This window comes from Coenobita brevimanus, chromosome 114, assembly GCF_032717465.1.
Source record: "Coenobita brevimanus isolate Jiangsu-jjx chromosome 114, ASM3271746v2, whole genome shotgun sequence".
Lineage (NCBI taxonomy): Eukaryota > Metazoa > Arthropoda > Malacostraca > Decapoda > Coenobitidae > Coenobita > Coenobita brevimanus.
This window is the reverse complement of record NC_137067.1, coordinates 2,774,898-2,791,661: the sequence shown is the minus strand read 5'-3', so window position 1 is coordinate 2,791,661 and position 16,764 is coordinate 2,774,898. Positions and strand designations below refer to the sequence as shown.

The 16,764-nt window shown below is 42.0% G+C and overlaps 1 protein-coding gene and 1 pseudogene across 1 annotated transcript; both read left to right on the top strand.

The window, feature by feature from the left end:
* Nucleotides 1–1,063: 1,063 nt before the first annotated feature.
* Nucleotides 1,064–13,278, top strand: Daao2 (D-amino acid oxidase 2). Its single transcript, XM_080286866.1, has 9 exons — nucleotides 1,064–1,233; nucleotides 6,369–6,511; nucleotides 7,355–7,418; nucleotides 7,755–7,961; nucleotides 8,987–9,209; nucleotides 10,191–10,261; nucleotides 11,659–11,776; nucleotides 12,629–12,730; nucleotides 13,156–13,278. Exons 1-9 carry the CDS (start codon nucleotides 1,064–1,066, stop codon nucleotides 13,276–13,278), a joined length of 1,221 nt encoding a protein of 406 aa, XP_080142992.1.
* On the top strand, nucleotides 6,946–7,064 carry LOC145418497 (5S ribosomal RNA; annotated as a pseudogene).
* Nucleotides 13,279–16,764: the final 3,486 nt, after the last annotated feature.

The following is a 16,764-nucleotide window of genomic DNA, read 5'->3' as shown; positions in this document are numbered from 1 at the left end:
CACACCACACCACACTTCACCACCTCACACCACCCACCAAACTTCACTGCTCCCAACCACCCCACCCCACACCACACCACACTACCCCACCTTGCACTGCTCCCACCCCACCCCACCGTACACACCACACAACACTACTACACCACCCCACCCCACACTATACCATCCCACCCACCCACCCTCCACTCCTCCCACCCACTCATCACAGAAAGCAGTATATTCACGGCTTTAGGAACCTTACACATTAACTCATCACCACAAACATTCTCCTTTATCACACTATTAGCGAAAGCCGAAGGGAAAACGAACGAGACAGAGTTCTATTTAATTCTGCCCCGTGCGATTTGGATTAAGAACTGGAGTATGCACTAATCGATACTGTCAGACATCTAGCAAAGGTAAAGGTAAAGGTAAAGGTAAAGGTCAAGGTTAGATTTTAGGTGCGTAGTTTGTGTGTTGTCCAGGCAGCCTCTCAAGCATCTATATCTCTCAAGGTGACGTCAAATATCGATTCTTGAAAACCAAAGGACTGACAGGTGAGTTTTGGCATATATAGCGAAAGAGAGAGAGAGAGAGAGAGAGAGAGAGAGAGAGAGAGAGAGAGAGAGAGGAAGTAGATATAGTCGGAATAAGTAAAGAGGGTTTTGAATTTTATAGAGTGGGTGAAACCATGGGTGTAGAAAAGATAGGAATGGATGGGGAGGCTGTAGATGCGGGTGGGTTAGGTGGGAAGGGTGTATGAATGGGTGGAATTGGTGAACATGGTCTATGGAAAGGAGAGATGGGTGAAAGAATGGGAATGCAGTGGGTGGGATGGGCGGGGAAGGCGGTAAATATGGATAATAAAGGTAGGACAGTGGGCGGAGTGCATGAGGAGGCTGTAGAAGGGGGCGGGATAGTGGGTGAGGAGACTATAATTAAGTGAAAAATGGGTGTAAAAGTGAGCTGGGAAAATAAGAAAAAAGCGAGGTCATAATAGAGGGGTCTAGAAATGGCCGAGAAGACAAAAATAGGAGCAGAAATGGGAAGGTAAGGCCGTTAAAATGGACCGGGAGAGGGTAAAATGGGCGTAGAAAAACGCAGGAAGGGCGTAGAAATAGGCACAGATATGGGCGAGGAGGGCGAAGAAATGGGCATGGATATGGGCGGGGAGGGCGTAAAAATAGGCTTAGAAATGGGCGGGGAGGGCGTAGAAATGGGCATAGAATTGGGCGGGGAAGGTGTGAAAATGGGGTAGAAATGGGTGGGGAGCGTGAAAATGGGCGTAGAAATGGGCAGAGAGGTAAAAACGGGCCCAGATATGGGTGGGGAGGGCGTAGATGTATAAATGGGAAAGGACGGGGTGAAAATGGGCGCTGAAATGGGCGGGGAGGGCATAAACATGAGCGTATAAATGGGTGGGCAGGGAGAAGAACGCAAGCCTGTCACGCTCCGGGCTCAAATGTAAACAAAAGCACGTGCTCCAAAATGTAAACAACACTCTCGGCGCCAGGCTAGTCTCGGCCCCACGAGGAAACATTTTTGGCGGGAAATTTGATCAGGGTGTATGGTGGGTGTAACAAAATACATAAACACCTACACTTACGAACGTACACTCAATTTCTCACCGTTAATCAGATACCGGTATACATAAAAATCTTTGTGTGGCACTGAAGTCTTGGCTACACACACACACACAATCACTTCCTCCAAACACGCCTTTTCATTCGTACTTTGCCAGCAGGGAAGTGAGTTAATTCTGGCTATCACTGAGCATAATAGGACTGATAACAAACATACCTTTATTAGCGCACTTTTCTTCCTGTTCTTCCTGCTTCATAATCTGTGGTTTTCTTTCTCTTCATTATCACCAAAAATTTTAACTTTAGTATTTCTTCACCGTCATCGTCAGTCTTCCTCCTCCTCCTCCTCCTCCTCATCATCATCATCATCATCATCGTTGCTTGCGTCTTACTCTTTAATATTCCTATACATTTTCACTACCGTATAATTTTTCTTCACCGTCATCGTCACTGTCTTCCTCCTTATCACTATTCCTCCTCCTCCTCCTCTTTATCATCATCATCATCATCATCATCGTCTGGGTTTCTTCACTATCACCATAAATATTCACCATCATCGTCACTGTCCTTACTATTCCTCCTCCCCCACCTTTTCATCATCTGCACTACCACCATAAATTATCACTATTAATATTCTTCACCGTCATCGTCACAGTCTTAATTATTATTCCCTCCTCCTCCTCCCCCTCCTCATCATCATCCCAGCGCCATGGCCGGACAGGTGTTTATGGCTTCAGCTGGCATACTTCTTCGTTTGTTTACATAGGTGGCCATTTTACCCCCTCTCCCCCTCTCTGCTTGCTTGCCTGGGAGTTATATTTAAGTCCATACCAAAAGGGAAGACAAGTTAATTATTTTCAAAGTATTAATATGAATTTTAAGTAATTTTGGACAAGCTTTTTACTTTCTGAGAATTAATAATGTTTACAATATTAACATGAATTCTAAGACGTTTTGGGAGAGCTTTCAGCAGAATATCAACATGAATTTTAAGCTAGTTTACATGAGAATGATTTTTATGTCAACACGTAGCCTACTTTAAAAACTTTCCAAATGAACCTAACTTATTTTGGAAACATTACTACGTTTTATATATTTTGACAACCATAATAATTCTCCAGACATCAGTAAATCTGTATGACTTAAACATAAGACAAGCTGATAAATTCCCTGATAGATATGCGTTACGACAAACATTTCGAACGAGTCTAGAAATTCGGGGATATCAATATATAGTTTAAACATTTTGAAATATCCATAAACCTTCCGTCAATAAAATCCTAGAGATTTTGAGATATTCACAGGTTTTCCGGGAGTTATTTATGGATATTACACACGCCAAAAACCGTATGATCTGCCCTAACCGTGAAAGCCATAGTTTTTCATTCTTTGCCAGTGTTACATGCAAAGTTAGCACCGAATTATGTGGCTTTCACCGTGTGGTTAGGGTTTGTTAGGATTGGTTTGTGTATCTAATTGTTTACCTGTATCTACTAATTTATCTACCAATCTGCGGTAATCCCTTTAAAATCTCGTGTGTAAGATACCAAGGCGAAGTTTAGTTGAAGATGGCCGGGCAACTTTCCTTATGGCGTATTGTGGGCACCTTAGATTCCATTTCTCAAACTTATTCCCTCTTAGACCGCATGCTGTTGAAACGCCTTAACCCACTTGATTTTCGGGCGTCCATCATCCAGAGAAGTAAATAGTTCCCTGACTAAATGAACTTCACCGTAAGCTGTGAAAGAATAATTACCTCACCTTCATCGACCATGGACGGATGCTGTGACGCGAATACATACGCACCAACAGTCACAACTTTATAATTACCGACACAGCTTATTATTTACCCTGTGCTATGAGTACGTAAAAGATCTTACCTCCTCAATGTGTCTGATCAGCCATACGGGGATGCTATGGCGAGGATATATAAACAATCGTGCACCAACAAGCACCGCCATGCTAGAGTGGACGCCAAGTGCATCTTACGCTGAGGACGTCACTTGCCTCTTGCTTATTAAATGTTTATTGTCTCCCTTTCCTCACTTTTATCTCCTTCGTGCTTGTTTCTCACCGTATTGTCCATTTGTGTCTCTTTTTCCTGATTTTGATTATTTCTCAAACATTCCTTAGCCGCAGGTAAATAAACACGTGAGGGGTCCGTCAAGTGCATCCCACGTTAAGGACGTCACTTGAGTCTCGCCTTTTCAAGAGTGATTTTCCTTGTTTGAATAAAAACCGTCCTGGCTTATATATAATACACAAACTTGATTATCACACTCAAAGGTTAATCTAAATGAAATCACAAGGGATTATAGTCGGTTTTCACCTGGCCAAAGTCGGTTAGCTCTTTAAGTTTTGTGGCCAACTTGCTGGAGAGTGATCTGTCTCACCTTATCACAACTAAGGATTATCGTATTTCATGCAACCTTTCCTTGATATTCAAACTGAATTAATATCTTAGTTCCGTCAGTTGAAAACAAACCGACCATTGTTAACATGCCCAGAGAGAAGAAAAATGAAGCGACTGGGTAATGAAAATTATAATGCTCGTAAAATATCGCTAAAGCACATCCTTTGCCTGTCGAAAGGAGGTAGAGGAGGGTTAGGGATCAAATACAGTGGGGAAACAATAATAATATTCCCACAACAACCAAGGCTCGTTCATATGTAAATTCGCGGAAGAAATAGACAGGAATGCACAACAAATAAAGCATAACTCTCCGTATTAGGCAGGTGACCGGATATACCACACTTAAACAGAGGTCAGAGAGCAAAAGCAATAATCAGCCTATCACAATTACTATTACACACACACATACACTCAGCTCCCAAAAACGTACATGGAAGTAGGAGAGGAATGTAGGCCAATAAGTATGTGTGTGTGTGTGTGTGTGTGTGTGTGTGTGTGTGTGTGTGTGTAATTCACCGGGTCGGTCAGGATCACTTGATGGTCGTGATGGTCAGCTTTTACCCTCCCGGAAGGGAGCTGAAAGCTCATATAGTCCGATCTAAGGGCAAGGCTGTGACCTTCACACACGCACACACCCGTCCCCTTGCTCAAGGGGGACAGTAACCACCCACTTCGTCAGTGAAACTTTTCGCAACCTGAGCGAGGCTCGAACTCCCGTCCACCAGTTGTGTGTGTGTGTGTGTGTGTGTGTGTGTGTGTGTGTGTGTGTGTGTGTGTGTGTGTGTTGGAGCGGTCACCATCCACTCACTTCATGTAGTTTTACCCTTCAAGTGACTACACTGAATTAAAGCCAAGCGGTTTCTTTTTTAACTCAGGAATTTCCCATCTACTGCAAAATTATAACAAAATAGCAACACAGTAATTTTTAATGTCTCTCATTATGCTTTTATTTGTTCTCTCATTTTTCTTCGTTCCTATCTCATTTAACTATCTATCTATCTATCTATTGCCAGACGCCATAATCCCGTCCGGGGTGGCCATTTGACTCTGAGATATTTGTTTTACAGGGAGGGGCACTAACCCTCCACCAACCCACTTGACACGCTTTGCATAAAACGTTAATGCACATTAAAGATGTTCGCAGTGCTCTTCTGGGTGTCTGCCTTTTTCTATCTTCCTTCCTTCCTCTTTTGTCTTTCCTTCATTCTTTCCTCTTCCTTCTGCCTACGGGTGACTTTACACTTCCTCTTCTGTCTTTCCTTCACTCTTTCCTCTTCCTTCCGCCTATGGGTGACTCTATACAGAGAGAAGCAAAATGGTTTCCTGTACACCAGGAAAACATTTACTATGCTGGGTGGTAACCATACAAGCAGATTTTGGCACCTGGTGGTTTAGTGGGTAATTAAGGCGCTCCAGTCGTACTGAGCCTGTGTAGATTTATATCCAAGGGGTGGTTGGGGTTATGTGAGGCAGGTCACTCTCATCTTAAACGTCAGGACCAACTTCCCTAGCCCCGGGCTCCTACGCTCCTCATGGGGCGGCATAGGGTTGGATGGTGGATGGATAAAAATCTAGTTATAAATATGGTAAATGCAGAGTTAATCCTGACTCATTGGATGGCTTTGGCAGTGCATTCTCACTAAGACTGGTTTTCATCTGAGGGAACTGGGCTAATCTCACACCTAAGATGCATGAAATTGTATAAGCCTTTTATTTATGAGGTAGGTACGAGTCTCCTTGGTTACTAGTCAAACTCATCCTCGATTCTATTACACTTGGAAATCAACTAAAATGGGAGGTGGTTGTGGATCATTGTTAATTTTGACCCTGCGATCACATATCATAACAAATCCCCATTTAGTGTTGCCAACTCACCGCCTTTCTTGCTAGATGTATATTTCTATTCAGCAGCAACTTCTAACTGTTAGTGGCATCAGATCTAGTCATAATCTAGAGATTTTTACAGTGTTCGTGATATTCCAGTGATTCCAGGCCGTTTCTAGCGATTTTCCTTAGATTTTTCTATTTAGCGTCGTTCATGCTCTTTTATAGCAAGTTTAGCGGTATCTGTGGCAACGGTACGTAAACAATCAAGAAGATTCTCACGTGATGTCAAGGATATTTATGTAAGGTGGATTAATTGAAATGTTTATTGTTTTAAACATATACAGAGTAAATATACAACAAAAGTGGTCGTTGGGTCGTACCACACACCTCCTTCAGCAAAACACTAGTTATAAACAGTGGTTAAAAATTTGTGCTTAGTGGCTAACCAAAAAGAAGTGATAGGTCTTGTCATACACCCCTTCAGCAAAGAGATATGTAGTAACTTATATTTAGACTTTTAGTGGATATAATGAAGATGATAATAAAGTGTGTCTTATATACCACAGCCCAAACTTAATGAAAGATAAGGTGCGTGTGGTGGTGGTGGGAGGTGGTGTGGTGGGCGTGGGCAGTGCCTTGGCTGTTTTGCGGCAGATACCACAATGCAGCCTTACCATCATCTCCTCACAATTCACCCCACATACTACAGGTCAGTTCTGTATCATTTCATCTGTGAATAATAAATATGTCCATCTCTCTGCCCATCAATCTGTCTACACATATGTGCCTGTCTGGCTGTCAGTTTGTATCTCTGTTATGCATGTGTCTCTGGCTATCTGTAGGGGGGCGCAGTAGCACAGTGGTAGTGCCCTGGACTTGTAATCGGGGGATTGCGAGTTCGAGCCTCGCCTGGGCTGCCGTGCTGGGAGTGGTAGCTCGCTCCTGTAACCCTAGCGGGGCTATATAGTCCAATACAGGGCTTAGCTCGGGGGAACTCCATTTCTCCCATTTTTTTCTAGCTATCTGTTATCCATCACTCTCTGTCTACCTATTTATCTGTCTTCAGCCAAATGCCTTAATCCTGGCTGGGATGAGGACAAACAGATTACCTCCATGTCTCTCCCAAGATGAGTAAATTCATCAGGAGATAACAAGAATACGTTGAGTACACCGCTTCCCATACGATCAGCGAAGTTAAGCAACGTTGGGTCTGGTTAGTACTTGGATGGGTGACTGCCTGGGAACACCAGATGCTGTTGGCATCCCTACGTGTCAAGTGGGGTTGGTGGAGGATTAGTGCCCCTCCCTGTAAAACAATTAACTCTAAGCCCTTGGCCACCCCGTCTGGGATACATGGCGTCTGGCAATGAATGAATGAAAAATATAGTTATTTAGTGAAGGGGTCGAGTTGTACCTGTCTGTCTGTTTATAGGCAGATGCCTTAATCCTGCAAGGGGTGGCCACAAACAAATCACAACCCCTTATGAGCTGTACTAATAATGGATGTAAAAATAGATTGTTGAATTTTAATACCATGCTTGTTTTCTTGCAGGGGATGGTGCTGCAGGCTTGTGGGGACCTCACCTAAGTGGAGACACACCTGAAGACAAAATACTGTAAGCTGGCAGTCAGTTTTGTTAGAAAGATTATTTAATAGTGAAATTTATGACCAATACTTAACTCCATATTGTGTGGTGCTTGAAAGGGATGAGTCCAGATAGTATGGCAGCTGTGATTTAATTGGGTGGCTCAACTGCTTGGTTATGCTAGTATTTCTCAATGGCTTACCTTTCCCCAAAAAAGAGTATGGCAGACTTCAGGAAAAGGACGCCATAAACCTGCAGTCCAATGGGTTCATGTCTCATATGAGCCCGGGGCACAGCAGTAGCAACATATTGTATAGCATCATACTCCCTGTTCTCTTTACAGTACTATTATATCAAATTTTTCAGTCAGTGGTCACATGACACCTTCCAGCTGTTCCGGGGTTGGTGGTTGGGTCAAGAGGGCAAGGGTGCTGGCAAGATGGGGGTGTCACTGGTGAATGGAATCACGGTGTCTGACCAGGACTCTGAGTATGAGAAACTCTGGTACAAGATACAACTCTCTGCTGAGCAAATAACACCTCAGCAGTACAGTGCTTATGGACCCCACATTCGGTAAGTCAGAGGCTTTCTTAAGCTGAATTAAGGGTGTGCTAGGAGCAAAAAGAGTCCGTTGTCATTGTACAGTAAGTATAATTTTTATACTGTTGTAATAGTGCTGGTCGTAGTAGTAGTAGTAGTAACCTTGTAGTAATGGTAGTGGTGGTATAGCATAGAAGTACAGTACTGTAATAGTATTAGTGATAATAGTAGTAGTAATAGTAGTAGTAGTAATTCATCCCCCAGGCTTGTCTGAACATTAACTTATTTTACTGCATGCTGAATTTCCACTTTATGTACAGTCCCCACCCAGGGGGGGAGCCCTGGGCCTGGGCCCCCCCCTTAGCTCTCTGGGTCCTTTAAAAATTTATATATATTTATTTCGATAACAGCAAAACATGAAAAATTGCCAAGTACAAACAAAGAGTAACACATGAGCCAGCAGCTGCCTGACTCTAAACCTGCATATGACTTCCCAGTAATTATTGGATTACCTGACCTCACCTCACTATGGGTCCCCCCTTAGAAAATTCCTGGTTGCACCCCTGTCCCCACCCCATTCTCCTTTTGGGGGCTAGGGAAGAGCAGAGCATGATGGATGCTTGTATAACCAGGCAGCTCCACCTTCCATCTATATTGATGCCACCATGTGAAGATGACCCTACCAGTTAATGATGCTTGAACAGTGCTGGTATGTTGCTTTTTTTTTTTTTCCAGTATTAACTCATATGGCTTGACAACAGTTGTGTCCTGTTTCAAATGATGCCAGATGATTTATTCAACTGAGAAGGAGTCATGGGAATGTGAGGATGTTAATAGTGTTAGCCACCATTAACTCATTCATGTTTGGAACAACTTTAGTGTTCTGTTTCAGCTAACACCAGACAGTTTTGTGTAGCTGAGAGTGAGTATGTGAGCTGAGTGTTATTGTCCAAACATCAAGTAACTCATGTGCTCTGGACCCTACCTGCGTCCATCGTAAGGTGGGGAAAGAGGTCTGAATGATGATGATGATGATGATATTATACTCACTTGTTTAGGTCAGGCATCAGTGGAGGAACCTTCACTGCTGAGGCCTCAAAATTCCTGCCCGTGTTGCTTGAGGATGTGCGGCAGTTGGGAGGGAAGGTGGAGGTTCGAAAGCTTTCATCACTGGAGGAGGCTGGTGCAGAGGCGGACCTTGTGATCAACTGTAGTGGCCTTGGGGCGCATGACCTGGTGCCTGACCCATCTGTCTACCCTGTTAGAGGTCAGGTCATGAGGGTAAGATGGTGCTGTTGGACGTATTTTTCATTTTATTCATGCTCTCTCCAGACAATTTACCCTATTCAGCTTAGGAGTAGCCAGGCCTCAATATATGGAGGTACCAGGATGAGGACAGTCCCATATTTTGGAGGGTCCACTGCTGCGCAGTTTGCACACATTTAATGATAAAAAATCCAAAGTGTGCAAGCCAAAGGGGGAGTCATGGACTTGACTGTGGCACCTAGGCCCCTCCATAACTGCACCCCAGCTTTGGAAAGACTTTTCACATTGGAGAAGTTAGATATTTGTTTGTATATACATTTAGAGTCTGGTGACTATGGTTGCACATGTAGGATCCTTCACTTGATAACAGCAGTCCATATATTGCAGTCTTGTACCATTTCGCAGCCCAGTCTAACCGTCATTTACCCCTTCACTACGTCGATCAAAAGATGCAAAAATGGTCTGGAACTGGGAAGAATATATCAGTACAGCACATCAGTGGAATGAAGGGAGTTAAGACTACAAAATACAAAATCTGTTCAGCTTGAGGATGTCATATTTATTTCATTTTTGTTGCTACTAAGTTATTTTTTCAGCATAGTGGATAGTTTTCAGACTGGAAGGTGTAGATAATACGACCCTTTAAATATGGCCGTGTGAAAGGAATTGATAATGAGAAACTGACTAGGAGAGTGTATGTGAGTGAGATTGAAGGGGAGAGGGGGAGGGAAGAGACCAAGGATGAAGTGAAAGAATGTGATGAAGAGATAAATGAATGAAGGTGACATAAACTGGAGGAAGACTAACATATGACAGACAACACGGTGATGCACAGACAGTTTGTTTATGGCCACTACCTCTGGAACAAAGGCATGTGGCTATAGATAGATAGATAGACAGACAGATATACAGAATAGACAGACTGCATGTAGTTATATTTTATGAGACTTTCCACTTCCCATTTATGTAGTACTAAAGGTTCATTCCTCCTAACAGGTTCAAGCACCGTGGATTGGAAACTACTTGTGTGATGATTCCGATGACAAATTTGCCTACATCATCCCCAAGTGAGACCCTTTAGAGCATTACTGTTGCTTGTTGTGTTTAGTGGTACTGATGTTACTGCAGGAGTCATGTTATTGGCTGTTAACTCTCTGAATGGTGCTAAAGAGGGATGCCTTCATGTGATGGCATCGATTTAACCGGGTGCCTCAACTGCCTAGCTACACACATGTCCCATAACAACACTATACTTCACCATCTGCCCTAAAGGAGGATGGTGGACGGCAGGAGGCGGGTAACCTAAGCCAGCAGTATACTGAGTTAATGTGTAAGATGAACCTGGGGTTGCTTCTACAACTTCTACTACAGCTGCTACTATTACTACTATTATAACCCTTTGAATCCTGTGACATATATTTAATGTTTTTGTTGCTACCTCAGGCTGTTTTACTATGTTTAAAAGAGGTTTTTCAAAGTTTAGAGTTTAGATACAACCTTCACTACTAAAGTCATCCCTGAAATTGCATGGTGATTGCCAGATTGATTTGAAATTTGTCACCATAATTAAGGGGAGGGGGGTTCCAGCGTCATTTCATTGCCTGTTTGTTCACGTGCCTTGTAATTCCTGTGCATTGTTTTGTGCAGTCTGTCAGTATGCTAAAGATAAAAAGAAAATAAAGTAATTGAATCTGCCTGATAGGTAATGTAAACTGCATATGTAAAGAAAAATAACTCTCAGAATATATGCAGATGGATAAACTCAAATGATGGAGCCTGGGGTGGGATTCATATCGTTTATAAAAGTTCCTTGTTATAACTTAGATATGGTTTTACAGGAAGAACTACACAAGGGAAGATTTACATGCCTTACTCAGATCATCCTGCAGAAAACAGTTATAACCTGATGCAGTTTTTGTGTTGTAACCTAAGATTTATTAACAAAGATTTATTAACAAAGGTAGAACTGGACAAACAGGAAAATTCTACAACCTCCTTGTTCCTCCTGCATATCAAAACCTAAGTTACGACAGGAAATAGATAGTAAGGTTGTTTGTGTATCTCTGTGATGGATCATAGAGGCTTGAATGATGTGTGTATAATTGTGGCATATTTAACTGGGTAGCTCTTGATAGTTTCTCTATTTTCTTGCTTTCCTTTTCCTTGTTTTTGTATCCTACTTTACCCCACCCTTTTTGCTGAGTATAAACCCAGTTGACTGAAGGCTAAAGTTCCTTTCTCCTGCAGTTCACCAGCCTCAGTTTAGGGGATGGAAATAGAGTTGAACATTTATACTGGTTATATTGTTGCACCATGCAAAGATGCCCTTCTTCAGCCTTGTCCATATATGGGACAAAAGTCAGAATAATGATGATGATGGTGGTGGTGGTGGTGATGAATGATAAAGATGACAGTGATGGTGGTGATGATGAATGATAACTAACTACAGTGATCTTGTTATCAGTCAGGATACAGTGGTGTTGGGGGGAACACATCAGGAGAATGACTGGAGAACAGAGGTAGATCCGGAGGATTCACGCACCATCTGGCAGCGCTGCACTGCCCTCATACCATCACTTAAGGTACACTCAGGAACAAAAATCTACTTACAGTACTATTCTTGTGCAGCTACTTCACAGTTGGAACGTGTCCTTCACTTTCCTGCCTGACACATTATATCTAAGATTGTAATCTGTGGGCAGAGAAGCATAGCAAGCCTCTCTTAGGTTAGGAACATAAGCCAGGAGTAGAAAGTGCGAGGTAGAAGACATGGAAAATTATGCAGACTTTCATATTTGCCTGATAGAGGTGGGCCACTCCCATGACTTGAATATAGTACTAAGATGTGGTTGCATGAACTTCAGTAACCCTTAGTTATGAGGCCAGAATAAATCTTCTTCACCACTGTTGTTCTTTCACATTAACTCATCCCAGAGTTTCATCCTTTCTCAGCTTCTCACAGCTGAATGGCAGAATAAGACAATTACAGCTCTGCATCCTTTTTCAAAGCACTTTTCCATGACTGTCATCACATTCTGTTGTTATGGTAATCTTTTATTACAGCTCAGTGGAATGGTAAGGATATCAAAGTTGTACATCCCTCCCAAAGCACTGCTTCGTGGCTTGCTTCATATTCCAGTGTTAATCTTTTGTTGCAACAAAGTAGAGATGGTAATTTTAGGCTAGGTTGAAGTGAAAAATGTATAATTTGTTTGTTTTTACTTGATGGATCTGATCCACTCCACAGCTTAAATAATAAACATGGCCACATGAAATCAGATGAGCCTTAATCATGAGATGGGAATGTATGTCCTTGGTTGACTGTCAAATCAGCCTTCCAATCTGACTACACTTGGCCATCAACTGAGCTGGAAAGGGTTAGGGATCTTTATCAGGTTAAAAGAGATGTGCTGTGATGATGGTGTGTTGTACAGCGTGCACAAGTGGTGAGGGAGTGGGTGGGACTCCGACCAGCCAGGAGGAAGGGAGTGCGCTTGGAGGCAGACTACATCAAAGTTGGCTCACGAACAGTACCAGTAAGTTTACCATTCATGTACATTTGAGTTTACCATTGTCATTTAAAGTCAGAGATATGTTCTAGAAGATCATATATTTTTCCACTGTGTAAACAGAGGAGAATTGGCAAAACAACCTTATAGTTAGCAATGGAACATTAATTAGCAAGTTTCTTGTGATTTACCATGGACTTCATAGGTAAAAACAGTGTCTGAATAGGTGACATAAATCTAGTAAGTACTGTATTGTAAATGAAATTACAGTACAGTATGAGGCTATGTATATAATTATTATTGCTTGTCTTTCTGTTCTGTGTAATTTGTATGTAATTTAATTGTCCTTCCTTCTTTGCTGCCTGAGTGTCACATAGCCTCTCTAGGCTTGGTGCAAGCTTTTCTCATTATTCATTCATTCGCTGACCAGTTGTATATGGTTTTGTTGACAGGTGGTGCACAACTATGGGCATGGAGGATGTGGTGTGACGCTGTTCTGGGGATGTGGTTTGGAGGCTGCCAACATCGCTGCCAACCTCATTCACAAGCATTATGCACCAACCAGCAGACTCTAGCACATTTTTAGTACCCTCAGTCTGAATGTGTCTTTTTTACTTGATTCTTTCTCCATTTATATGATTTTTTTCAATGTAATATTGATTGTTAATACTATAGGAGTGAATTATCTAACTCCTCTAGGTCAAAAGTTTCTCCTAATGCAAATACAAGCATCTGGAGAAAATAAATATGGAAAAGATATTGTATGTTGTATGGCAGGTGTGAAGTGTCTCTCTTCTGTGGCTGCAGTTTAGAAGCTTCCACCATCACTGCCAACCTCATACACAAGGATATATGTATTATTTTCTGCATTTTTTAATCCTCTCAGTGCAAGGTCACATACATATAAACATTATGGATGCCCCAGGTGACAGCAGCACACTTTTTCTTTCTTTCTTCCTTCTCTTTTTTTCTTCTTTAGCCTGAGTTAGTTTCTCCCAAGCCTGGAGCATTCTCTCCTAAGCTGACTACAGTAAAATCACATAGTGGTACCAGTAAGTAAATAAAATTACATCATTAGGTCAAAGGTGCTGGTGCAGATTGTTTACAACCCCGAATTGTACTGTTGAATTTGTTGTTGGAATGGTGTGGTGCTCTCAGGCTCATCTGGCTATTATTATTGCTTATTACTTAAATTTACAATACAGTTCCATTAGCATATTTAACAAAGCAAGCATGTCGTTGCTGTTGCTGTCGACAATTATCCTCATGGGTATTTGTGCTCCCTATAATGTCACTTAATATTGCCCAGTTATATAATCAATACTGAAAATGGTAACTGCTTTCTTGTGCTTTTTATTGCTTAGTAACTGCGTCTTGTTCTTGCTATTGCTTTTAACCATTTTTAGTTTAAGAGATTTCTTCTGGTCTGAGTAAAATACTCAGGGAATACTTAGAAGTTATTTAGAAGGTACAGTATATATTTTAATACCATATTGTTTACTGGTACAGTATACTTATTTACCTATGTATAAAATAATACTGAAGAAATTCAAACTTATACTGAAAACTACAAGTAAGGTAGAATTTATTTTTGGCATACATATCCTATAAAGGACTTGATTACAGTACTGTAGTTAAAATGAATGTCTAAACCTTTCATAATTCAACAAGTCTTTAACTTCACTCCTTTTGAAATGCATGATTTTGTAACTTAGTGAAGTGAATTTTTATTCAAAAGAAAGTACCCAAGTTTATTATAGCATGCAAAATTTGTTAGTACCAAAGAAAGGTAAGCAGTGAAGAATACAAATCAAGATCTGTTCATTTGGAGATGTCTGATCACATTGCATTTAAAAGACTGAAGGTTATAGGCAATGGGAAAGATAGAATGAAGAAGACAGTTTTAGAGTTGACTACTACCCATACTTCAGTTACAACAACAACAGTAACCACTACTACCACTACTACTGCTACAACAACTACTACATATCTGTAACATGTATACAGTATAGAATAATGTTATCAAACTATGAAATCTGTATATGGATGGGGTTATAAAAAAGATACAAGGTAGGGCAGTGGATGTTGGAGTGGCCCTTTTGAGAGAGGGCAGTGTTTGTAAAATCCCTGTACTGTTGTTTGCAGATGATACTGTGTTGTTAAGTGAAGACAAAGGGGAGCTGCAAGGCTTGGTGGATGAGTTTGGAAGAGTGTGTAAGAAACAGAATCTAAAGGTGGGTGTAGGGAAGAGTAAAGTTATGGTCTTTGAGAGAAGTGAAGTCACTGAATGTACAATGAGGCTGGATGAGGAGGAAATGGAAAATGTGAGTACGTTTAAGTGCTTGGAGAGTGTGATGAGAAAGGATGGAAGTTTAGAGGGTGAAGTGCTTGAAAGGGTACAACAGGGAAGAAAAGTTGCTGGTTCCTTGAAAGCAGTGATAAGAAACAGGGGAGTGAGCATGGAAGTAAAAAAGTTACTACATGACATTAATGTGATACCAACTCTAACGTATGGGAGTGAAGCTTGGACGCTGTTGGAAGGACACAAGTCAAGAGTGAGAGCAGTGGAAATGAGTTATTTAAGAGGAGCCTGTGGAGTCACACAGAGAGACAGACTGACAAATGAGAATGTGAAGGAGCATTGTGGTGTGGATGTGGATGTGATAGAAAATGTTAGGAGAAACACATTGAGGTGGTTTGGCCATGTGGAGAGGATGGAGAGTGAGAGACTGACGAGGAGAGTGTATGTGAGTGAGGTGGAGGGGGGAGAGGGAGGGGGAGACCGAGGATGAGATGGAAGGATGGAGTGGAGAGGTATATGAGAGAGGGGGATGTGAGCTAGGAGCAGGGCAGTGAAATGGCATGGGACAAGGAAACATGGAGGTGATTTGTTTGTGGCCACCCCTAATAGGATTAAGTCATCTAGTAATAGATAGATAGATGAAAAGGCAGTGTAAGTAGTAGTGGTGGTGGTAGTAACAGTATCAGCAGTAGTGGTGGTGGTAGTAGTTGTGGTAGCAGTAGTAGTAGTATCAGTAGCAATAGTAGTAGCAGCAGTAGTAGCAGCAGCATTAGTAGTAGTATTAATAGTAGTAGTAGTAGTAGCAGCAGTAGTAATAGCGATGATAGTAGTAGTAGTGGTGGTGGTGGTGGAGGTGTTGGTGGTGGTGGTGGTGGTGGTGATGGTAGGTATTAGTAGTTGCAACCCCAGGCTCATCCGCATGTGAACCCGGTGAACTGCAGGCTGGCTACCCCTCTCGTTCACTGCCCTCCTTTTGAGGGGATGGGGAGGGAGTTGAGAGACGTTTGTGTAATAGGGCAGCTCCACTACTCAGTTATATCGGTGCCACTACGTGAAGGTGTCCCTCTCCTGCCGAGATACAAAGTCTCAACACTCTACATCCGTTCAGCTCCTTGTGTAGTCGAAACAGGGCAGACTGAATGAGACCTGACTCCCGTCTATCTAGTTTAAGAATAATTTGCACAGGCAGGGTGTCCACAAGGAAGTATAGATCATAAGAACAACAGGAAGGGCCCCATCAAGGTTGTATGCTAGAACAGGATGGAGGAAAACGCTAAAATTATCCATTCTTTAGTTAGAAACAAAGGTTTGAACAGAGATCAGTGGAGAAAACAGCAAGGGAGAGCTATCAGTGTTGAAAAGAGGGGGAAGAAATGAAGTTTTTCGGGAGGCTTTTTGGGAGGAGTGAGAGGAGTTTGAGTAAGGAGGGAGATAGAGAAAGAGAAAGTCAGGAAGGGGTGAGAAAACAGGGAGTCAATGGAAAGAAAGAGGTGAAAGAAAAAAGACATTTGTATGAAAAGGAGGGAGAAAGAAAATCAGGGGTGACAATATGGCGGAACAGATGCTTCACCCATTTCTGGAAACGAAAATAAATTCTGTTGCTTTTACAGACTGGGTAGTTATTAAAAACACGTACGAAAATTATCTGTATCAATATGCATACCCATACTCTTAGAGGGAATGAAGATAAATTGAAACTACTGTCAAAATAACCACATGCTTGACAGCTCAAGTTTGGGCGGACTAGAAGGGAACGGAT